Source organism: Syngnathus typhle, linkage group LG6, assembly GCF_033458585.1.
Source record: "Syngnathus typhle isolate RoL2023-S1 ecotype Sweden linkage group LG6, RoL_Styp_1.0, whole genome shotgun sequence".
Classification (NCBI taxonomy): Eukaryota; Metazoa; Chordata; class Actinopteri; order Syngnathiformes; family Syngnathidae; genus Syngnathus; species Syngnathus typhle.
In genome coordinates, this window is record NC_083743.1 from 16,582,332 (window position 1) to 16,608,122 (window position 25,791).

The 25,791-nt window shown below is 44.7% G+C and overlaps 1 protein-coding gene across 8 annotated transcripts in view; it reads left to right on the forward strand.

Annotated features, from left to right (window-relative positions):
* The window catches only part of LOC133155021 (kinase suppressor of Ras 1-like), a 94,590-nt gene that overhangs the window by 22,249 nt on the left and 46,550 nt on the right, over positions 1–25,791 (forward strand). For 6 of the 8 annotated variants that reach the window (XM_061279952.1, XM_061279955.1, XM_061279951.1 and 3 more), the window contains exons 2-3: positions 1,829–1,973; positions 13,315–13,672. In XM_061279952.1, the coding sequence (XP_061135936.1) occupies positions 1,829–1,973; positions 13,315–13,672 (503 nt within the window). The remainder of the gene's footprint in view (positions 1–1,828; positions 1,974–13,314; positions 13,673–25,791) is intronic. The other 2 variants (XM_061279957.1, XM_061279956.1) reach the window with 2 other exon arrangements.

Sequence of the window (25,791 nt, forward strand, 5' to 3'; positions counted from 1 at the left end):
CATGATGACTGGATTTAACGTCATCATTGACTTAAAATCCAGCGGAAGTTCGACATTGTTTTTCCCATAATGCAACGGGCTATTTTCTTTCACATGCAAATACCCCATGAAATCATGGGGGAAAAAATGCCAAAAAAAATTAATCATGCAATGCGGCCACAATAAAAACATACAATTAGAAAAAAAATATTTTACTGATTTGATTTTTGAACGCCTCACAGTTCAGAAGTGCAGGGTTTGATTCAGACTCCATCCTTCCTGTGTGGCATTTGTATGTTCTCGCCGTGCTTGCGTGGGTTTCCTTTGGATACTCCGGTTTCCCACCAGATTGCTGGCCTGCAACCCAAAAGGATAAAGCGACTTAGAAAATGGATGGATGCATGGACGGACGGACGGACGGACGGATGGATGGATGGATGGATGGATGGATGGATGGATGGATGGATGGATAGATAGATGGATAGATAATTTTTTTACATATTGGCAAAATGAAGGCCAGCCAAATGCTTCAAATGAAATCGATTTTTTTAGACGCGCATGTACAAGTCAATTCTCCGTAACAAACTCCAATTACTTTCGAGCGTATTTGCAAGTGCGTTTAAACGTATTTGCCAGTCAAAACATTAACTCCACATTGGGAGCTCTGTACTTCCGTAGTTACTTCTTTTCTAGTGTTTTATTTAGAGTGACCAGATTTGGATTTCTGAAAAGGAGGACACCTTTTTTTGGTGGGGGCAGGGTTCATGGGTGTATCGGTATACGTTATGATGCAAAAGACATGGTGTCTACATAGCAATTGTGTCAGCTGATTCATTTGGGGTGCTTTTAATTTTTATTAATTTACTTTGAACACCACCAATCTTCCAGTCGTAATGTTGGATCAGCAGAGGGAACAATTTTACTGCTCCATGGTTGCTGCCATCAGTGGACATGCCAGAATAGGAAAACCTTGAAGTGCTTCTAAAGCAACATCAACAGAATGGGGGACCACAATATTTAATAATAATATCTGTGTTCTGATAACGGCTTCTGTGTTCATTCAGGCGCATAAGAATTTTTCAGTTGATGGGGTCTGTGAAAACCTTCCTTAACAAACCAGATGTGCAGTCCATTGACCTGTAGCTTTCATGGTGCTTAACAGTATGAAAAGCATAGCTACCGCCTGCTGCAGTGACGGCGACGCTCTCGGACTTCGTCACAAAGAAATCCGTGACTTTGGATGATGAGCTCTCACCCCTCGCTGCTTTTGTGTGCTTGCCTGAATTTACATACTATGTGTGCCTGCACGTCGTTGGCACCTTTATTTGCCACAGACACGTAAGTGCCTGCCTTACATGTCAAGCACTCAGCTTCATAAGGATCACAACCCTTGCGAAAGCACGGGAACTTTTTATTCAACTCCTCCGTGAACGTGCATTTTTTCGGCATTGCTTGTAAACACTCGGTGTAGACTGGCCAGCCCACCCTACTTTGTAGCAAAGTGACTAGATTTGGAGAGAAGGGCATGACTTATTTGCGAACGATACAGAAAAACCTGGAATTGAGTGAAATGGAACGGAGTAGCAATTCTATTGACAATGTACTGTACATGTATTATGTTTGAGGCTGTCGAACAAAATCCTGGACAATTTTTAAATTCCTCCCGGAATTTTTTTTAGGTCTCAAAAGTAGGACATGTCTAGGAAAAAGAGGACGTCTGGTTGCCCTATAGTTTTATTAGAGACACCAACAGGGATGTGGGGTTCCCCATTAAAATAACGGCGGCGTGTATTTTGAAGGCTTTAAACAAATATTATTTTCATGTTGTTTTCCTCCCTGTGTTCCACAGACTGCAGAAAAAGAGAAGCGTTTTGTAGACAATGTTCTGCAGATGCCCAACTCTGTTCAGGATACAATGAAGCGCCTAGGCTCTAACACAGAGGATCGCTCACGCATCCCTGCTGCCCTTTCCTGTCTAAGTCCTACAGAAACAGGTGAATCATGAAACTAACTGTATGCTGTATCCACAGTCAGAACCCCCCACAAAAAAAAACCCCGCCGGAAAGCGGTTTTATCACCGTGTTTGTCACTGTGTGGGGAATTGGCAGTTTAGCACTCCCTTCAGCCGCAGGCAAGTGGCAAGTGAGTTTTCGGGTTAACCTAACAAGTCAGTGAGCGATTGGTTAAGGCAGCGTTATGGTAGCCAATCAGACCCAGTGTTTTACACGTGTGCCGACGCAGTTATTTTAATTTTTTTTTTTTTTTTTTACCGTTTTTTCCCGTGTATAATGCGCCCCCATGTATAATACGCACCCTAAAAATGGCATGTTGATGCTGGAAAAAAGCCTGTACCCATGTATAATACGCACCCAATTATTATTATTATTATTTTTTTTAAGTCCCAATGATCGTCACACACGCAGGGAGGCAATGGGTCCCATTTTTATAGTCTTTGGTATGGTCTTAACTAGGCTGGATGTAATTTTCTTTGTTGGCGTTGATTTCTCCGACTGCCCGTAAAGGCACCACCGCGATCAGTGCGGACATGTGAAAAAGGCGTGCGGACATGTGAAAAAGGCCGCTCTGTATGGGAGAGACGTTGAAGAGGAATAAAAACACCCTTGGAAACCAAAACTTGCCCCTCGTCGTGACTCGGAGCCGCAACAAATGTTTCGGATTTGTGTAGGGTACATTGTGACAGCAAACGAGCAGGTGATCGAGCAAGCGTCTGATACGAGAGCATTGCGGTCGTATGGAGCGTGTTTGAAGTGAACAGCAGAGACGAAAGGAACAAGGCAAAGTGTTGTGAAATAAAATATTACCTGTAATACGCATTTTGTTATTTGCTGATTGAAACTGCTAATTAAACTGTGAATTGAAACTAATAGGAAGAAAACAACTCTCGCTCTTTATATAGCTGACGTGTCTTGCGCATCCGTTCTGCGCATGGGATCCATAGTGCGCATGCGCAGTCATACTGCCTCCGTATGATGTCCGGTCCGCGATGGAGATTAAAAAACAAATCAATAAAAACAACACACCATCAAGGATTGCACCATCGCATCAAACGATGTGTCGTCAATTATGAATTTTACTGACAAGTGTGTTGGGCAGGATGGCTGAATTCGATGCGCGATTGACAACAAACAAGAAGAAAGGTGATTTCAAGGTTTTTTTTCGAGGGAGATTTGTCATGTCTCGTCCCCAGTTTTGCTATGTGTCTAGGTTGCCATAGTTTCTGTTCGCGTCGCCCCTCCCTTCCTGTGTCGCCTCAATCAATGTAACGTGTTTTGTATTTTAGTCCTGTCTGCCCCTCACTCACCGTCGGATCATTGCATGTGTTACTGTCATGATGTCTGTTTGGTTTCTGTTCCTGTCTTTGGTAATGTCACCCTGTCTTTTTGTTCCACGTCTTTGTCGGTCAGTCCTGTTGTTGGTTTTTTTGTACCATGATTTTCTTAAAAAAAAAAAAAAAATTGTACCCATGTGTGCGCACCCCAGATTTTAAAACAATAAATTAGTTAAATTTCACGCATTATACACGGAAAAAAACGGTAAGTCACACACTCACACACATGCACACCGTCATATGTGGGAATCAAAATCATGGTGCCTGCACACAAGACAGGCGGGTGTGCCACTACACCATCAGCTATCCTCGACCGACCCACTTTTATCAGTAGTCACACACAACACAAACAGAAGAGACAGAAATGGTGTGTCAGGTTTATTTCAATGACTGAATAACTATTAAGAGAAGAGCAACAGCAAACAAACCACAAGTGAGACAGAATATTGAGTCTTTTCTCGCGAGGAGAACGATAGAGAGAGGAAACTCGGTTACAATCTCCATCAATTCTGAGTTTTCCCTCCACGTGCTCCTCTATTTAATGTTTTGGTTGCCCTGGTTACAGAGGCGTTGCTACACTAAAGGGAGGGAAGATTGTGTCTGTAGCAACGCTGATTAGCAAAAGAATGTAGTGTGGTGTGAATTAGCACTTCATTGTCGGCCCGTGACCCCCGCAGAGTTTGTCCATCTGTTCTTCTCCAGTTGTTGGCCGAGTCGTCCGCGAATGAGATCAGATAACTTCTATTGCCGCTTTCATGTGGAACAATGCAACTAGACCTTTGCTAGACTTTATCTACTTAGTAAATTAACACGCAATAACAAGAGTGACTTGTCCTAAACACTTGAACAAGACTTGAGTAAATATGGGATAACTTGTACGCAACCACTTCAAACTGTGTTTAACACTTAATAAAGAAAACAGTTCTAATCAACAACAATCTATGAACCAAACCTACAGTTAACTAAAAGGAATGGAGTTTCTTTCAACCAAATAAGAACATTTCGCCTATGCAAATAAGCTCTGCTCATTGTTAGTGAAGGCCTCTTACAGGAACAAAAACACACAGATAACATAAGGACAGGAAGGACACATATGGCTGACAGGGATCAAAAGACTTCCCTGTCACTAAAGAGAAAGAGCCTAGATAAAAGGAAAGCCATAAACTCGTAAATGACAAGGCTTTACTTAAATTATTCCAACACTGACCCAGCTGTAATCTCTCTTCTGTGGTACATCATAAAAACAGCAAGGCCAAACAGCAAGCATCTCTTGCAGTACTATTGGGGTAAAGCATTGATTAGAGAACGCATGATAACATATATATATACATTTTTCTAACAATTCCCCCCTGTTTATCATAAGTTCTCAGAGACCATCTCATCACCTAAAATCGGCCACTTCAAAAAGATTTTCAGCCGTAGGATCATAATTCATAAGAACAAATTTACACCCGGGAGGAGATTGAGCCTTAAAAATCAATATCAGAGTCGGGAAACAAATCGGACAGGTTTACCACAGGAGCTTCAAAGATGGAGCCATCACCAGAGCGACAACCCTCGTCAGTCGCAAAGTCTTCCGCTTGGAGCAACGGAAAAGTCTCAGCCGCTGGAGAGATAGCAGTTGTAATTAACCTGTTAATTAGAGACCGGAGACACGGAATACAACAACACCCACACAAGGTCAAAACAGCAGAAAAAACGGCAAGGGAGACTAGGACCGAGGACACCAGGGTACGGTACTTTCCGAACACGTTTAGCCAGTCGTTCCAAACCTCCGTGTTCACTCCAGTGTGTTCCTTCATTTTCCCATTCAAGGTCCTCAGGCCCTCAAGGGCCTGGGACAGGCTTCCATCAGCGGCAGTATTATTTGGAATAAACGTGCAGCATTGCTCACCAAACATGGCGCAGACACCACCCTCTTTTGAGAGCAGCATGTCAAGGGCCATTCGGTTCTGGAAAGCCATGAGGGAAGTCGCGGCCAGTTGGGAGTGGACCGCCCTGAAACCCGCCTCGGTCCAATTTCCAAGCCTCTGCACGTTGTAATGGATGTAGTTGATCCTGTCGACATTTTTGTTAAGAGTACACCACCAACACAGGGCGGATTCAAAATCAGCTGCTATCTGATTCACCAGCTTATACTCATCCGGTACTCCTCTGGGAACACCAATGGCATCTATGTATGTTGGATCTGTCGCGCCCTGCCATTTGGCGCTTCGCTTCGTTCTTAACCAGAATTTGGGTACCATAGACTTAACAAAAGATCCCAGATCATAAGGAGTCATGGGAATCAATTGAACAGGAAGCAAAAGGGTCACCAAAGCGCAAATTCCAGAGCTATTGAAAGGCAACCTATCATAAGGTTCGTTACTATTACACCAAAACCAAATATCACTACGAGCAATGGGTAAAAAAGGGGCAGTAACATTTATCAGGGAAGCACACATTGGTGCGGCTAGAGCACCCAGCTTCACACCGGTACCAGGCAGCTTGATGCACGTGAAATTACCCTTAGCTACAGTGGAAGAAAAAAAAGGGGCTTATTTTTTGTTATGGGAGAAACGGGATGAATCCTATCCCATATAAAACAATCATGAGCAGGTGGTATGGATGAGTTCAACATTAAAACAACAGCACACTTTGGAACAACGTTTGCAGGTATAATTCTTAAAAGGGGTCTTGGTCCCATACACGCAACGCAACTGGTGTTAGCCATCTTAGCGGCTTGTTCAGTCATAAGGAGCCAGTTGTTAGTCTGACCACTTATTCCTGTGGAGGCCATGAAATAGCTGTCTATATCAGTGAGGCGCACACTCGTGATCTTCACCCCAACTGTTTCAGTATAATTATTCATACCGGGACGGTCGGCCACCGACATAGTTTTGTTAATGCAGATTACGACAGGGAAATGAGGATCAACACCGGAGGACCAAGCCCACAACTGAAACCCCCAACAGGAAGTGTTAAACAAAGTGGCATTTGGAGGCCAAATTTGGCCATCAGGGAGTGCAAAGGTCAAAAGGAGGCTTGTGCCTTGGTTTTTTAAAGTTACTCGTCTAGCAAAAAACACAGCCTCTTCACTGGATCCAGAGGGCCAATATTCTAACGCTTGTGTGGTGACAAGGGTGCTCCAGTCAGTGCTAACTGGATGACCAGTTAAATACCACCAATATCCGAGCCATTTGTCCCCAGTAGTGGGGAGGCCATTTTGAAAACCCTTTAAACTCTTCATAGGTAAGGTAATAGTGGAAGATGTGTTAGGAGCCACAGTGAACATTAATGAGTTATTGTAAGTCCAAGACATCGACGGTGCTGTGGTGGAGCGAGTGAGCAGCGCCAAGTTCCTGGGGGTGCACATCAGTGAGGATCTCTCCTGGTCCACCAACACCGCATCACTGGCAAAGAAAGCCCAGCGCCGCCTGTACTTCCTGCGGAAACTTAGGCGAGCGAGCGCTCCTCCGGCCGTCATGACTGCATTTTACCGCGGCACCATTGAGAGCGTCCTCTCCAGCTGTATTGCTGTTTGGGGTGGCGGCTGCACTGACTACAACTTGAAGGCCCTGCAGCGCATAGTGAACACTGCTGGTAAGATTGCTGGTGCTTCGCTCCCCTCCTTGAAGGACATTTACACCTCCCATCTCACCCGCAAGGCGACCACGATTGTGAGTGATGCGAGTCAGCTCTTAAAACCTCAGTAGCAGAGACAACGGCATACCCAGAGAGGGTCACGCCAAGTTCACTTTTCTTTGACGACCCATCAACGAAAACCACATGACTGTCAGGTAAAGGTGTGTCTTCCAGATCGGGTCGAGCCTTCGCAACTTGCTGAGCAGCATCAACACAATCATGGAATTCGCCATCGTCAGGAAGGGGAATAAGAGTAGCAGGATTGAGTGTCGTGCACCTTTCAACAGTCAAATGCGGCTGAGAAAGCAACGTAGCCATGCACGACAGATGACGTGCAGGCGACAAGAAGGTCATATTTGTTTGCAGCAAAAGAGCCGAGACCGCATGGGGAACCTTCAGAGTCAAAGGATGAAATAACACAACACTAGCACTGCTTTCCACAGCCATGGAGGCCGCCACCACGGCCCTCACACATGGCGGGAGAGCACAAGCAACACTATCCAATTTCGAAGAATAAAAGGCAATAGGTCGAAACTTTGAGCCATGCGATTGAAGCAAAACAGAGGTCATATAATGACCTTTGCAATCAACAGTTTGGACAAACGCTTTATCATAGTTAGGTAGGGCCAGAGTGGAGCTGGAAACCAGAGCCTGCTTGATTAGCACAAAAGCAGCCTCAGCTTCAGGAGTCCATTTTAATTGAGTGGACATTGAGATGTTCTCTTCATACATCAATTTGGACAGAGGAGCAACAATTTGTGCATAGTCAGGTATCCAGCTTCTACAATAACCTGTGAGCCCCAAAAAAGACATCATTTGTTTCTTTGTGAGTGGTTTGGGAGCTAGCAAAATAGAGGTCTTCCTACTTTCAACTATAGTCCGACCTTGGGAACTCAGATTGTGGCCTAAATATTTAATTTCAGTGGACCACAACTGGAGTTTATTTTTGCTGACTTTGTGGCCTTCTTTTGCCAAGTGATGCAGCACTGCAAGCGTGTCTGTCTGACAAGAGGCATAATCAGGGGACGCCACCAAAATGTCATCAACATAGAGCAAAATCTGACTCCCCATTGGTGGGACAAATTTTGCCATGCTGGCTGCCATCACCTGCGAATAAATTGTAGGGCTTTCACAGTACCCCTGAGGCAATCGGGTAAAGGTGTACCTCAAACCAGCATATGTGAAAGCAAACCAAAACTGACTTTCTTCAGCAATAGGGACAGAGAAAAAGGCATTGCTAATGTCAATTACTGAAAATATCTTCGCATCAGGTGTTAACGAATTCAACAGGGTATGCGGGTCAGGGACACAAGGTGCTCTTTGAATGACAGCATTGTTCACTGCTTGCAAATCTTGCACCAATCTCCACCCGACAGAAGGTAGTGCCTTTTTCACAGGGAAAATTGGAGTATTGCAAGGAGAATCAGGGCAAGGAATGATGACACCTGCCCTTAATAAATCTGAAATAACAGGTGCAATACCCTGCAAGGCATCGGGTTTCAATGGGTACTGTCTCACACAAGGGCGGTATTCATTTTTAGGTCTAATAACAACAGGAAGTGCTCCTTTCACCAAACCTACGTCAGAGGGACCTGTCGACCAAAGTTCACTTGGAATCCCAGCGAGGATTTGCTCGTCATCTGACGACAGCACAAAATGTCAAAATGAGGATGCTTTCTCAGAACAGGAGTCAACGTGAACTCCACTAACAAATGACAGGACCTGGTTCATGTTTTGTTTAAAAAACTTAGTAGAAGGACTATAAAAGGAGTCAGGCCCAACTTGAGTCCAATCAAAAGCCACCAGTGCATCTCTGGCCATAAATCCCAAACTCTGCCATGTGGCCGTAAAAGGCCGAAACAATGAGATGTGGAGCGGAGTGGGAGACATGTGCAATTTCTGCACCTCAGAGGGAGCCGGCCCTATGACAACACAGGCACGGCTTTCACCATCATGCAGGAGGAAAGATGTCTTCAAGGAGGCAGGCGTAACAGCCTCAAGCATGTTCTCGTAGTTGTGATCAGGACCAGGCGTGTCTTTATGCCACATGGTTACGTGCAGGTTGGTTGGGTCCATCGCCTGTTCAGGGCAGCGCAACAGGGTGCCTGCCTGGGCTAAAAGAGGGGTTCCAAAGTGCACAACTTCTGCATCAGTCAAATCCAATGAATAGAAATAATAGCAATGAAACTGGCCAAAAATCTGTAATTGATGTCGCCTTTTGACAACGATTTTGTCATTAATGGGCACAAGGGAAAGACTAAGTGCAGTGAGAGCATCTCTTCCTAGCAAATTAACAGGGCAATTGGGCATCAGCAAAATGGGAATGCAACAACTTCCCCCTTCTGGGTCCCGTATCCAGACTGGACGAGACTGGGGTACTGGGGTTGTCACACCATTTGCCGCTCTCACCCAGAAAGTCTTTCCTCCTTCTCGCACATCAGCAGGTATGTCGCGACATGTGGTCACACACGCGCCTGAGTCACACAAAAACGTTATGGGAGTCCCATTTACCATCAAAGTTATCAAAGGTTTCTCTACATTGTTCATCAACAAGTCCTGAATGTTCAAATCTACATCAGCAGGGGGAGCTGTCGCCAGGACAGCCTTTTCAATTTTCTGTTGACCATCGGTTAGTCATAAGGGAGGATCAGCCTGACCCTTATGGGGATTTGGACAGTATCTTGCTATATGGCCCTCTTTGCCACATGACCAACAAAGAGGAGGTCGGGAGTCATATCGCTTTGACTCACCCTGGGCGGGCTGGCCGTTTGGGTCATAATCGAGCGCACCACGATTATACCCTCCTCTGCCTCTGCCACGGAAATTCACACGACCGCGCCCTCTCTGGCGTGGTTCGAAGGTTCTGTTTTGATAAAACACCTCAGATGAATCATCATTTGCAAAAAAAGATGGCGGCCACTTTCCCTTTTTCTTTTCCCTTTTTTAAATTGACAACCTTTTCAGCGTGTATAGCATGATCAATAAATTGTGGCAATGTAGAGGTTGGGAAAGTAATCATGTGTTTAGCAACCCAGCTTTGGATTGCTGGTCGTGAATTTGCATGTAGAGCATTTTTGAGTTGTTGGTTATAGTTCCAGGCTCCAAACCACTATTGGCTTTGAACACCTTCTCCAATCGGTGTCTATAATCTTCAAACAACTCATCCTCTTTTTGTTTGGTTCGGCCAATATCTGTATAATTTGCTCTACGTTGAAATTTTATTTTGATCCTACCCAATAGTTGGTCAATTTGAGTTTTCAATGGCACCCCATTATATTCTAATGGACGGCCTTGGTCATCAAAAGGATTCCACCCGCCTTTGACACTGGCCCAATCTTTGGTCAAGGTTGCCATAAAAACCTGCTGCACCTCATCACCTCTCAAGTTATAGGAAGCAATGAGTTGAATTATTTTGGTGCAGTATTGTTCAACGTCTTCAGAAGGTAATGCCATTCCTTCTGTAGCTGACTTTACATCAGCTTGCGTCCATGTTCTGTATACTAAAATTGTGGGTCCCCCGTCATCATGAGGATTTGCTACTTGAATCATTGGGTAAGCGTCAGTTACTTCCGCTCCCGTGTAGCCTGGGCCGCAGCTTGCCGCGGGGGCCGAGGGAGAGGGAGCTTCTGACTTCACGCGGCTTCGCGTCACCATGGCATGAGCAGAATCACTATATTTTGGAGGATCATCTGCGCTTGACAATTTGGGGTACAAAGTCGGAAAGGATGGTTCGCTTTGGCGTCCCACAACGCCTTTCTTTGTAATTTGATCATCCTTTTCATCTTCATCTATCACACCCTCAGCTACGGCCCTCAAGCGAGGCTGCGCTGATGTCGTTTCATCATCTTCCTGCCTATGCAACAACAAGCTCTCTTTGGATTTTTCTTCACTCCCCTTATTCTTCAATTTTTCTTTCAATTGTCCACATTTTCTTTTCTCAGCTTCCAATTCCCATTGTACTATTAAATGATACCCGTCTTTATTCTTTTTATTCGCGCCACACTTGGCTTTAATTGATTGCTTTAGGTCGTTTAATGATTTTGAGCTCAGCTGGCAATCAAAGTTGTAATTGGTCCATTTGTCAAGATATTTTACATTTTCTGGGTCGACCCATTCCATTAATTTCCAATCCTTGCATTTTAGTTCATATCGGGGTAGGGACTTTCGCTTACTATTTAAGTTTCCCATGTTTTTTTTTTCTAAATTTTGGAGTTGGTAGTTTGAACGGCACCTACAGTGTCCTAAAACCAACTTTATTCACAGGACAGTGGTTAAAAATTCAATGTGTGGTAAGTGTCCTTTCACCTCCCCCGAAAGAGTTGATGTCTCTGCACCCACACAAAGCCACCGTTTACAATCCTGTGTGTCTATATAGAGGAGCGCTCAAATGAGATCATTCTCAGTCAAACCGTTCACAAGCATACCACGCGCGTTTTTTTTTTTTTAAGAACAGAAGAGTCTGCCCCTCCTGCTACGGAATTTAACTAACATAAAACGTTAGGGGGCTCCACATCCGCCCCTGCAGAATTTAACTGTTTCTAGTTGTACTTGATAGGGTCTAGAATTCTCAAGGTTTTTTTGTTTTGTTTTTTTTAATAACAAAGGAGTCCGCCCCTCCTGCTGCAGAATTTAACTAGCTTGAAAGCTAGGGGGCTCCACATCCGCCCCTGCGGAATTTAACTGTTTCTATTTAGTAGAATTAATATTCCTACTCACGGTCTGCTGATTCTCTTCCTCGGAAGATCTCGTCAACCCTCCCGGTGTCCAGCCGGACTGATCGAGACAGTCCCGTCAAAGGGCTTTTGTTTACCTCGGCCGAGGATTTTCGCCTGCGTCGAAGAGCCCGCTGGAACCGTTCAGGGCGTGTTGAGATCCCGGAACGAGGCCCCAATTTCTGTCAGGTTTATTTCGCTGACTGAATAAGTGAATAGAAGAGCAACAGCAAACAAACCACAAGTGAGACAGAATATTAGGTCTTTTCTCGCGAGGAGTGCAGTACAGATAGCTTGAGACAATCTCTACACACACTAAAAATCTGTAGGCACTCCCGCTCTTTTTATTTGGATTTGCCCTACCCACAGTGTGAGACACGAGCCACCAAGGGGAGGAGGAAGGCATGTGGGCTTTGTCTCGTAAGCAAAAAACCACTAGGTGTTTACATACTGATAAGAACATCTGGGAAGAGGAGTTTGAGTGGACTGGATACAAAAGAAAAAACCTTTGACCTCTAGTTAAAACATAGCAAGGGAAGTTTTACGACATTGTGTAGGATGCAACAAGCTAAGTTATTTATTACTGGTTATATACATTCCAACCTAATCCTACGATAAAGAAAGTTGGGAAACCCTGACTTTAATGGTCACTTGGAGGTTCATCTGGGGTGCAGGACAGCAATGAGGCATGTTGTCTAACAAAGTGGTCTTTGTTAGAAAGGAACTGTCCTTCTGTGGTACATCATAAAAACAGCAAGGCCAAACAGCAAGCATATATTGCAGTAATATTGCGGTAAGGCATTGATTAGAGAACGCATGATAACATATATATACATTTTTCTAACAGTCGTGGAAACAGAAACTAGTGGAGCATTTTAGATGACTAACTAAGCAAGAATGTTTCCACACCATTTGGAAAGTTCCAACAACTGAATGGTTAAACTTTTCAGAGTCAAGGAAAGGTAAAAGGTTTAAACAAAGTTAATAATTCTAGTCTACATTACAACATAATCATACGATCAAGATAATCTGTAAACCCTAACAGGGGGGTTCTGTCACGTTCCTGCGTCACCTGACTTCCAGCCAAGCCCCAATCAAGGAATTGCCAGCACCTGCTACAGCTTAACCTATGTGTATTCTGGCAGTGGTTGTCAGTTCATCTACTTACCCTGCCCGTGACACCACTGCCTTTTTGTCCCCTGAACGAGCTCTGTTGCCAACTGCTTCTGTAAACTGACCGACCACGCCTGTCTCGACAACCTGCCTGCCTCCGACTATGACTACGTGCTGTGCTCTGCTGCTCAGCCACGCCAGACCGCAAGCCCAGCGTTCCACTTCCCCCTTCCCCCTTTTTCAATAAAGAATCGTGTTGCACTTGGTCGCCCTGTCTCTGTTCCGTGACAGATTTTAACAAGAATGGCAAAAATACAGTCAAACCTTGGTTTTTGACTACAATCCGTTCCAGAAGGTGGTTCGAGAAGCGAATAAAGCTGTTGTTGCTCATCTGGAGGAAAGTCTTTGCGATCGTTTGCCTGGAATTTGCCTTGAATTGTGAATTTAATTGAGAACTGATTAAATGTGATTGTAACTATGTTTTGGCACAATACGTACTGTACTAACTTGCTTGTGTCTGACTCACTGACTGATCAGGTGGAGATGTGAGGTCTGAATCCCAGCAGCATATTGATGTCTTCCCTGCCATCACTCCTTCCACCAAAAAGCAGCCTACAATTAAGCACGGCCGATCCATCTCCATATCCGTGGTTCCGTGTTCGGGTGACAACCAACCTCACATATCTACTGAGGAAATGGTAGATGCCTTCTCGTCGGAGCTGAGCACCGCCTCCAGAATTCGATCTTCCAAGATGGAAACAACCAAAAGTGCCCATACACTGCCGCGGCATTCCCGTAAGCTACTGCAGCTCCTGCCTATTTCCATTGGACCAACACGAAGCAAGAGTCATGAGTCACAAGTGGTGAACTACACTGAAGAGCCTGCAAACCAAAAGTGGGTTGGCGCGTTGCACTCTTTACATGACTGCCAAGTTCCAACATTGTGTACTTTGTTGCACAAAAGTACAGTTCACATTTCAATTAGACATTTTAAAGACACAAGTTACATACAGCTTAGTATTGATCCACCCATTTTAGTGCTTTTCCCATAAGAGAACGAAGTAGCAAAGTGAAACACAAAATTTGAGTCACTAAAAATGTATGTACTTGATTTATACAAAATGAAAGGTATAGTTGGAGTTTCATTTAGATAGGTAAACTGTTCTTTTGAGAAGCTTGTTTTTGTAAGACGGACGGATGGACTGACTGACGGACGGACAGTCGTATTAAGTGGTTCTAGGTGCAAGTCCGGCTGCTGAACCAAATATTGAAAGTGAGAAAAGTTGCTTAAGAAAGATTGCCTCCTGAGTACATACTGTTGTGGTAACCTAGGACAAGACGTAAACTGTTTTTACCTACTCAAAATGCAATCGAAAGCCATCATTCTAAATTTGTGCTTTTTTAAAAACTATTCTGTTATTATACTGTATTACTGTACATACTATACAAATCAATCAATCAATCAATATCAATATTATACCATACCACACCACACCACACCACACTACATTACACCTATCCTAACAGTAATGATAACTTTACTTTTTTCAAAACTTTTTTGTACGATAAGTATCGATATAAGGCCTACCGATTTCAAACAAAGCAATATATCTATGGGCTCATAGAAGGCACGCCAGCCTCTTTCCCTGGAATCCTCTAAAAGTTCCTGGTAGTTGGCACGCTTCCTCTCATTTGCTTCCTCAATACGCTCCTCCCAGAACACTTTAAGTTCCAGTAGGATCAGATATCTTGTCTTTTATCTGTCTGATATCTTATTTTAAGAGGTGATGATCAAGTCTGGATGACGTTTATAGGTAAATCCAATAAACAAAATATTTTTTTCATGGGATTTTATTTTATTTAGCTGTACTGATTCAAAAATGTTAAAAACAACAACAACATTGATACACTGCTTCTCTTCATAGTCTAGCATAAGAAAAGAACAGAACAAGCTACCGTATTTTCCGGACTATAAATTGCTCTGGAGTACAAGTTGCACCAGCCATAAAATGCATTATAAAGAAGAAAAAAAATGTCTAAGTTGCACCGGAGTACAAGTCACATTTTTGGGGGGACTTTATTTGACAAAATACACCAAGAACAGAGATGAATAGGCAACAACAGGCTAAACGATACGGTATGCTAACTTTACATAAACATATACAAGGAACTGAGAACGTGCCTTACGTGACATATTAGCAGTTATTCAAATAACTATAACATAAATAACAAGTTTATCAAACCACCCGTGTCACTCCAAATCATTAAATCCATTGAAACCTTGGTCCTCTGTGTAAACAACGCTGCTGCTGACTCCGGAAGTACATGCGATGCATACTGGGGCATACTGTCTCCCATGTGGTTCTTGCAAAATAAGTTAGAGTGACCACCACTCTAACATATAACATAAATAACAAGTTTATCGAACCATCCATGTCACTTCAAATCATTAAATCCATCGAAATCTTCATCCTCTGTGTCACGACGCCTCTGCTGACTCCAGAAGTCAGTGGATAGATTCAGACTCATTGTCAGTTGCAGTTCCAATTACTCCACAGGCCTAGAGCGCCCTCATGCGGTTTAGTCTGAAAATAACATGTGAGGTGAATCTACTACTAGTAACTAATGCAATTCAAGATTCAAGATTCAAGAGTTTTTATTCGCCATGTTTGAGCGTGCCAATCAAGGAATTTGACTTCGGTAAAAACACACCCTCTGTTCAACATTTAGGTGACTAACAACATTCAGGACATGTGAATAATGGCAAAAACAGTGTAGACAAATTCAAAAAGGTGTGAAGAGCAGGATGTTATTGCACAGTAATGTCTCTGAGACTCTGTGAGTGGTGTGAGTTAATCAGAGCAACAGCCTGGGGGAAGAAGCTGTCTCTGTGTCTGCTGGTTTTGGCGTACCGAGATCTATAACGCCGTCTGGAGGGGAGTACCGTTTTTTTCCGTGTATAGTGCGCAATATTTAACTAATTTATTGTCCTAAAATCTGGGGTGCGTATTATACATGGGTACAAAAAGAAAATTGTAATTTTTTTTAAAATTTTTTTTTTATTTTTTTTATTTTTTTAAAGAAAGTCATGGTACAACAAAACCAACAACAGGACTGACCGACAAAGTCGTGGAACAAAAAGACAGGGTGACATTACCAAAGACAGGAACAGAATGACAGTAACACATGCAATGATCCAACGGTGAGCGAGGGGCAGACAGGACTTAAATACAAAACACGTTACATCGATTGAGGTGACACAGGAAGAGAGGGGTGACGCGAACAGAAACTATGGCAACCTAGACACATAGCAAAACTGGGGACGAGACATGACAAATCTCCCCCGAAATAAAACTCACCTTTCTTCTTGTTTGTTGTCAATCGCGCATCGCATTCAGCCATCCTGCCCAACACACTTAGTAAAATTCATAATTGACGACACATCGTTTGATGCGATGGTGCAATCCTCGATGGTGTGTTATTGTCAAATATTGTTTGTTTTTTAATCTCCATCGCGGACCGGACGTCATACGGAGGCCGCCATTACAGATGCGCAGAACGGTTGCGCAAGACACGTCAGCTATATAAAGAGCGAGAGTTCAGTTCTCCACCTATTAGTTTCAATTCACAGTTTAATTAGCAGTTTCAATCAGCAAATAACAAAATGCGTATTACAGGTAATATTTTATTTCACAACACTTTGCCTTGTTCCTTTCGTCTCTGCTGTTCATTTCAAACACGCTCCATACGACCGCAATGCTCTCGTATCAGACGCTCGCTCGATCACCTGCTAGTTTGCCGTCTGTCACAATGTACCCTACACAAATCCGAAACATTTGTTGCGGCTCCGAGTCACGACGAGGGGCAAGTTTTGGTTTCCAAGGGTGTTTTTATTCCTCTTCAACGTCTCTCCCATACAGAGCCGCCTCTTTCCCGTGCGCGCACGGTGGTGCGTTTAGGGGCAGTCGGAGAAATCAACGCCAACAAAAAAAATGACATCCAGCCTAGTTAAGACCATACCAAAGACTATAAAAATGGGACCCATTGCCTCCCTGCGTGTGTGACGATCTTTGGGACTTAAAAAAAAAAAAAAAAAAAAAAAAAAATTAAAAAAAAAATTTAAGAAAATTCATAAAAATTGGGTGCGTATTATACATGGGTACAAGCTTTTTTCCAGCATCAGCATGCCATTTTTAGGGTGCGTACTATACATGGGGGCGCACTATACACGGAAAAAAACGGTAGTTCAAACAGACTGCAACCTGGGTGAGAAGGGTTCCTTGCACGATTCCTGGTCCTGGACAGGTACAAGTCTTGGATAGATGGGAGGTTGATTCCAATGATCTTTTCTGCAGTTCTGATTGTCCGTTGTAGTCTGTGCTTGTCTTGTTTGGAGGCCGATCCAAACCAGACAGTGATGGAGGTGCAGAGGACAGACTGGATGATGGCAGTGTAGAAGGTCTTCGGAAGCTCTCGCGGCAGGTTGAACTTCTTGAGCTGTCTCAGGAAGTACAGCATCTGCTGGGCCTTCTTCCGGACAGAGTCTATGTGGCCGGTCCATTTCAGGTCCCGAGAGATTGTGGTTCCCAGGAACTTGAAGGTGTCTGTGGAGAGAATAGTATTACTGCGGATAGTGAGGGGTAAAAGTGGTGAAGGGTCTCGCCTGAAATCCACTGTCATCTCCACGGTCTTGAGCGGGTTCAGCTCAAGATGGTTTTGACTGCACCAGTGGACCAGCCGCTCCACCTCCTGTCTGTACGCAGTCTCATCACCGTCCTGGATCAATCCGATGAGAGTGGTGTCGTCTGCATACTTCAGGAGCTTCACAGGAGAGTCACCTGAGGAGAAATCATTGGTGTAGAGAGAGAAGAGCAGTGGGGAGAGGACGCACCCCTGAGGGGCTCCAGTGTTGGTGGTCCGGGTGTCAGATGTGATGCCCCCCAGCCTCACACGATGTCTCCTGTTGTTCAGGAAGCTGGTGATCCACTGACAGGTGAGGTGAATCTACTAGGGGTGTAACGATACATCGATATACATTGATTAATCGATATAATGCTCTACGATTTATTGGCATCGATGCTAAACGTAAACATCGATTTATATCGCCGTGTTTGACTTCGGACATTAGACGCGACTTTATTTTGAAATCCAGTTCATTGTTGCTTGCTTCCTCTTTCCGGGAGCAGGGAGCAGTGCGCGGCATTGTGTTGTGAGCAGAGCAGGCACGTGAAAGGGGAGTCGACAACTAGTACGCGGCTCCTGGGCTGGTGCTATGGCTAGTGTCTAAAAAGACGAGGAAATTTGCTCCCCTTTAGGCTTCAAGTCATTCGTTTGGAAGCACTTTGGATTCTAAAGAAAAGATGGCTCAACGGACAAGACACGTGCAGTTTGTAAATCCTGCCATGCGGTGATCAAATATTCAGGGAGCACAGATCTCGCCGCACATTTAAAGAAAAAACACGACATCAAAGTTCAGTGTTAAAATAAGCACTTTGTATACTGCAATACTCTTGTAATTTCCTAAATAAAGAGTTTGCAATACCTTGTTGATTTTGCGTATGAATTGTTATAAATCAGGATATTGTTCTATATTTTTTATTAAAAAAAAAAAAAAATGGATCGTAGAGCACTATATCGCGATATATCGTGAATGAATCGCAGCAGGCTTTAAGATATCGGCAAATATCGTATCGTAGTTCTTTGTATCGATATTATATCGTATCGTGACAAAACCCGCGATTTACACCCCTAGAATCTACTACTAGTAACTAATGCAATAAAGTGTTAATAATTTCACATATAAGTCGCTCCTGAGTACAAGTTGCACCTCCGGCCAAACTATGAAAAAGACTTATACTCCGGAAAATACGGTAGTTCTCTTTTTATACATTAACGTACCTTATTACCAACATATGCCATTTTTTATGCATTACTGCAATTGGCTGGTGACCACTTCAGGGTGCATCTCACCTACCGCCCTAGGACAGCTGGAATGGGCTCCAGCACGTTCGTCACCGCTTTGATGATAAGCGGTTTGGAAAATGAATGGATAGACTTTTATGCATTAAGACAATGGTTCCCAAACTTTTGCAGGCTGGCTCCCCAGTGAATTCCTAGCGCCCCCCCCCCAGACACATATGGAAACAAACACCTCTTTCTTGATATTTGGTATGCTGCAGTTTGAAAAGAGAAAGGTTAAACACAAATGTGTATTTCACAAATAAAACCCAATTTAGTAAACCAATTTATTTTTTAGCAGTTTTAACTGTTTCAGCAACATAGAATGGTAAATAAACATTCCACCAGTAACCTTCATTGTCTCACACTTAATATTAATGGGATGGATGTGCTTGGTGCAGGGACATAAGCTTCTCAACATCAGGCTGGAACTCACTAAGAAGAAGTCGTAGATCCCCGCGGTCAGTAATTTTCAGTCGGTTTCTTTGCTTGGAAAGAAGCAAGGCGACTGCACTGAAGCCCCGTTCTACTAAATATGATGTTGGGAAGGCACTCGTCCTGCTGCACGTGTTGTGTACAAATCGTCAAACAAACGTCGACTTCGGACTGCCGCCCCCCTACCGCCCCTTTCTTCCTCACCGCCCCCCCAGATCTTTCCACCGCCCCCAGGGGGGCGGTACCGCCCACTTTGGGAACCACTGCATTAGTCAAAGTCAGCTTTATTGTCAATCTCTCCACATGTCACAACACACAAAGAGACCGAAATTACGTTTTTCTCTATCCCACGGTGACGAGACACATAACACGATAGACATACAAGTACGCGACACAATATAAAAACAAGAAGGCAAAAATTCAAACAATCAATAGTAAGAGTGATGAATAAATAATAAATAAACAGATAACACAATAAAAAAGAGGAGCAAAACGGAGCCAGCAAGCATAGCGCAAAAGTAAAAAACATCATAAACAAAAAGGCACAAACAATAAATAATAAGAGTAATAATAAATAATAAATAAACAGATAACACAACAAATAAGAGCCAGTGTGCATACAGACAGTACAGACAGTAAAAGTACAGGATGCTACGCAGAACGGAGGAGCGAGTTCAGGATCCTAACAGCCTGGAGTATGAAGCTGTTTGAGAGTCTGGTGGTGCGGGAGCGCAGGCTTCTGTACCTCTTCCCAGAGGGCAGAAGCTCGAACAAAGAGTGAGCGGGGTGACTCACATCACTCACAATCGTGGTCGCCTTGCGGGTGAGATGGGAGGCGTAAATGTCCTTCAAGGAGGGGAGCGAAGCACCAGCAATCTTACCAGCCGTGTTCACTATGCGCTGCAGGGCCTTCAAGTTGTAGTCAGTGCAGCCGCCACCCCAAACAGCAATACAGCTGGAGAGGACGCTCTCAATGGTGCCGCGGTAAAATGCAGTCATGACGGCCGGAGGAGCGCTCGCTCGCCTGAGTTTCCGCAGGAAGTACAGGCGGCGCTGGGCTTTCTTTGCCAGTGATGCAGTGTTGGTGGACCAGGAGAGATCCTCACTGATGTGCACCCCCAGGAACTTGGCGCTGCTCACTCTCTCCACCACAGCACCGTCGATGGTCAGCGGCAGGTGTTGGGTGTGACCCTTCCGGAAGTCCACAACAATCTCCTTGGTCTTGTCGACGTTCAGCAGGAGGTTGTTGTCCCTGCACCACGTGGTCAGAAGGTCAACCTCCAGCCTGTATTGAGTCTCGTCTCCCTTGGTGATGAGACCCACCAGAGTCGTGTCGTCAGCAAACTTCACGATACGGTTGTCGCTGTAGGTTGCAATGCAGTCATGCGTCAGGAGGGTGAAGAGCAGCAGACTGAGCACGCAGCCTTGGGGGGCCCCCGTGCTCAGCGTGATGCTGGCGGAGATTTTGTCGCCAACACGTACTACCTGTGGCCTCTGACAGAGGAAGTCCAGTAGCCAGTTGCAGAGGTAGGTACTGAGGCCCAGCGCGTCAAGTTTGCTGATGAGGCGTTGTGGCACAATGGTGTTGAAGGCAGAACTGAAGTCCACAAACATCAATCTCACATGCGAGTCCCTCCTCTCCAGGTGGGTGAGGGCCGAGTGGAGGGCATAGCAGATGGCATCCTCAGAAGACCGTTTGGCTCGGTACGCAAACTGGAAGGGGTCAATGGTGGGGGGGAGAACGGATCGGATGTGCTCCATGACAAGCCTCTCAAAGCACTTCATGATGATGGGCGTAAGTGCCACGGGGCGGTAGTCATTGAAGCAGGACGGAGCGGGTTTCTTCGGCACAGGTACGATGGTGGCAGCTTTGAAACACGACGGGACGATGGCCTGCTGCAGGGAAGTGTTAAAGATGTCCGTGAAGACATCCGTCAGCTCACCAGCGCAGTCCTTCAGCGCCCGACCCGGGATGTTGTCAGGGCCCGCCGCCTTACGGATGTTGATAGCGGCAAGCGCCCTCCTCACGCTGTCGGCGGAGAGGCACAGGGGCAGCTCGTGTGAAGGGGGAGTGGCCTTCAGCGGGCAAGTGCTGTTCTGAGCGTCGAAGCGAGCAGAGAAGCGGTTGAGGTCATTGAGCAGACGGACGTCGCCTTCACAGCTCTGCGGCGCGGGCTTGTAATCCGTGATGGTCTGAATGCCTTGCCAAAGGCTCCGTGCGTCCCTGCTGTCCTTGAAGTGGGCGGTAATTTTGCACGAGAACGCCCTCTCTGCTTCTTTGATGCCCCGGGACAGGTCGTCCCTCGCAGTCCTCAAGCCAGCCTCATCCCCTGCTCTAAAGGCTTTGTCCCTGGCCCTCAGCAGCCTGAAGACAGCCCCTGTCAGCCATGGCTTCCGGTTAGCCCGAGTGACGATGGATTTTGAGAGAGTCACACCATCAATGCACTTCCTGATGTAGGAGGAAACAGAGTCAGTATACTCCTCAATGTCTGTCCGATCATCGCAAGTGGCAGCCCTCCTAAACATGTCCCAGTCAGTAGAGCCAAAGCAGTCACGCAGTGCATCAGAGGCACCCTCAGGCCACACCCGTACCTGCTTGCCAACCGGCCTGGACGCTCTCACCATTTGTCTGTATGCGGGCAAAAGCATAACAGTGATATGGTCAGAAAGTCCAAGATGGGGGAGGGGGCGGCTTTGAAAGCTCCTTTATGCGAAGAGTAGACCCGTTCCAGGAAGCTGTCGCCACGCGTAGGAAAATTAACATGCTGGTGAAGCCTCGGAAAAACAGACTTCAGGTTAGCATGATTAAAATCCCCAGCGAAGATGGTGAAACCGTCAGGGTGCGCTGTCTCTTGTTCACTGACAGCCTGGTACAGTCAGACATCAACGAAAATGAACCCTTTTATAAAATGCTTCATGTATCTGAACGATATTCATCGTTCTTTTGTAAGACCAAAAATATACACTACCGTTTAAAAGTTTGGGGTCACCCAAACAATTTTGAGTACCGTTTTTTTCCGTGTATAGTGCGCAAAATTTAACTAATTTATTGTCCTAAAATCTGGGGTGCGCATTATACATGGGTACAAAAAAAAAAAAAAAAATTTTTTTTTTAATTTTTTATTTTTATTTTTTTTTTTAAGTCCCAATGATCGTCACACACGCAGGGAGGCAATGGGTCCCATTTTTATAGTCTTTGGTATGGTCTTAACTAGGCTGGATGTAATTTTTTTTGTTGGCGTTGATTTCTCCGACTGCCCGTAAACGCACCACCGCGCTTCGTGCGCGCACGGGACAGCAAACGAGCAGGTGATCGAGCAAGCGTCTGATACGAGAGCATTGCGGTCGCATGGAGCGTGTTTGAAGTGAACAGCAGAGAAGAAAGGCAAAGTGTTGTGAAATAAAATGCACAGAACGGATGCGCAAGACACGTCAGCTATATAAAGAGCGAGAGTTGTTTTCTTCCTATTAGTTTCAATTCACAGTTTAATTAGCAGTTTCAATCAGCAAATAACAAAATGCGTATTACAGGTAATATTTTATTTCACAACACTTTGCCTTGTTCCTTTGGTCTCTGCTGTTCATCCTAAAACACAAAGGCGCTCTTTAAGCAATGCGACAGTGAGCGCCCGGCGCGCTGCACCAAATTAAGCTCCCTGCGCAGTGCGCACTGAGGTCCACTTAAATTTTAGAAAGTACATCAGGACTTTAAAAATATCTTCTAAATTTCAGCGACGGCTCTGTCACAATAATCGACCAGCCCGGTGCAGTTGGGCGGTCGGCGGCGCGCTACGGTTGAGCGTTCTCTCGCACGCTCTCTCTCTCGCTCTCTCTCGCTCTCACACACACGCAAACCGGATATCATACGGAGGCCGCCATTACAGATGCGCAGAACGGATGAGCAAGACACGTCAGCTATATAAAGAGCGAGAGTTCAGTTCTCTACCTAAATCCGTATTACAGGTAATATTTTATTTCACAACACTTTGCCTTGTTCCTTTCTTCTCTGCTGTTCACTTCAAACACGCTCCATGCGCACGGAGCGCGGTGGTGCGTTTACGGGCAGTCGGAGAAATCAACGCCAACAAAAAAAATTACATCCAGCCTAGTTAAGACCATACCAAAGACTATAAAAATGGGACCCATTGCCTCCCTGCGTGTGTGACGATCATAGGGACTTAAAAAAAAAAAAAAAAAAAAAAAAAAAAAATTAAATTTTTTTTTTTTAAAAATTCATAAAAATTGGGTGCGTATTATACATGGGTACAAGCTTTTTTCCAGCATCAGCATGCCATTTTTAGGGGTGCGTACTATACATGGGGGCGCACTATACACGGAAAAAAACGGTATTCCTGGATGTTTGTGATGTTTGAGTGGTGCTCACTCTAACTTATCTTTGCAAGAACCACACGGGAGACAGTATGCCCTTTTTAAGCATTTGCAAATGGAGAACCATTCGTCGCTATGCGTACAGCGATGATCGAATGAGGTCTGGCACAGGCCTCTTGCAAGAGCATATTTTTTGAGAACAAGCAGGGTGGGGGTGACATTGGACATGTTTGGTGGTCACCTCAGCAACTGGTTAATCAGTGCGGAGGGTCCCAGCTCATTGTTTTACAAGGTCGTGGAAACAGAAACTAGTGGAGCATTTTAGATGACTAAGTAAGCAAGAATGTTTCCACACCATTTGGAAAGTTTCAACAACTGAATGATTAAACTTTTCAGAGTCAAGGAAAGGTAAAAGGTTTAAACAAAGTTAATAATTCTACTCTACATTCCAACATAATCATACGATCAAGATAATCTGTAAACCCTAACATATCCCTCCTGTTTTATCATATGATTATCTCAACCCTGATAGATCAAACATAAGTAAGAAAATATAATGAAGAAAGAAAAATAATAATAAAAAAAATCAATAAAAAACAGAGATGACAGGGGACGGGTTGGGTATCGTGAAGGGTGATACATGATAAAAAACAACAAACAACGATAGCAATAATTTCCAGTGAAGATGAGGTTTTTCCTCAATACTCCTGTTTAAACTTAGTGTGTGAGTGAAAAACCTGCAGCAAGATGTTTTAATGCAGGAAAGGTCTCACACGGTCCCTCTGCCTTAGGCGACCAGAATGCTATCAATAAAAAAAACAAGAAAAACACAGAAACAGTACATCATTGTATCCATCACTTGCGAAGCATTTTCGATAGTCAAATCATTAAGTTTCTGTAAAATATGTACGGCTAAACAGCATCATCGCAATCATCTTTCCGCAACGCGTCATAGTCATCACATTCGACATGTCTGATATGTTGTATTTGCACCTGTGCTATGGTAGACGATAAAGATCTTGATACAGCAGACTTCAAACACGGGACAACACAGGTCGCAAATAAGCACAATAACACCAGCACAACAAGCACAGGAGTCACAAATTTCAACAGCAGTTGCCACCAGTTGCCAGAGAATAGCCATGAAGAGAAATCCCATTGTTGTGGGACTTTGTCTTTTGACATGGCCCGCTGTAAGTTCTTCAGTGAATTCATAGTGTCGTTGATGTGTGTGTCATTTTCTCCTGGTATGTATGTGCAACAGGAAGTCCCAATAATGTGGCACACGCCACCTTGTGCTGCAGTCATCAAGTCCAGAACCATCCTGTTTTGCAAGACCATTAGTCTAATAGCCTGAATCTCTCTATTTTGTCCATTGTTGACTTGCAATGAGAGATTCACAAAGGATTGAAAACGATAATTTAGTGTCTCGATGAAGAGTGATTGTTTTCCAACTCCGATCCAAGGAAAAAGCGCATGAACAACTTTATCTCCGACGGACCATACTTTATGGTCGTCTGGAACATTCGCACCCCAGACAGGGTCATGAGGGTCAAAGGTTGCAACAGCCCTGCGTCGACGTTTAGAAGAGTTGTGTGCTGTCATCAGCTGATGATGTTGTATCCTGTAGGTGTGGTCTGCCACCCACACTGGTGCACACACTCCTGTCCAGTTGGCGGGCAGCATCGGATAGACCTTGTGACCACAAAGCCACCAGCCATTCTATATGAAGTATGTTCCGTTTGATGGTGCAGCCATGTCAGTGGGAGAGCCCTCACCACTTGAAATGGCTCTCTTATCCTGACACTCAGCAGTGATGTCCAAAGCTCCCATCCAGTTTCCTCCTGGAGAGCAGTCGTCGTTAATGCATTTGTGGGTCTCGTTACCTTGGATATGTATGGCTGTAGTTCACTCCAGCCGGTCTCTCTGTGTAGGTCACTTGCGGCAATGTTCGTCCTTTAACAGTCACATTGAGATTTGTCCAGAAAAGCTGATCACAGGTACCGTCTGCAAGTCCAGGGCGGGAAGGGTCGGCATCACTGACTGTGACGGCACGGTGTTGATATCCAACTTCTCCCATGGATGCCATACATTTCACTTCAGTGACATTCATTGCTCTGGCCTCCAAGTGAACTTGTGTGGAGGAAGGAGGAAGTTTGGAACACACATAGCAACCCTCCTGTGTGTGTGATCTCACAGTGAACTTGACGTACCGATACCAAGTGTTGGTTTAGTATGGGTTTCTGGGGTCCCATGACCAGTCCTCAAAGTTCTCATCATGTGACCATCTTC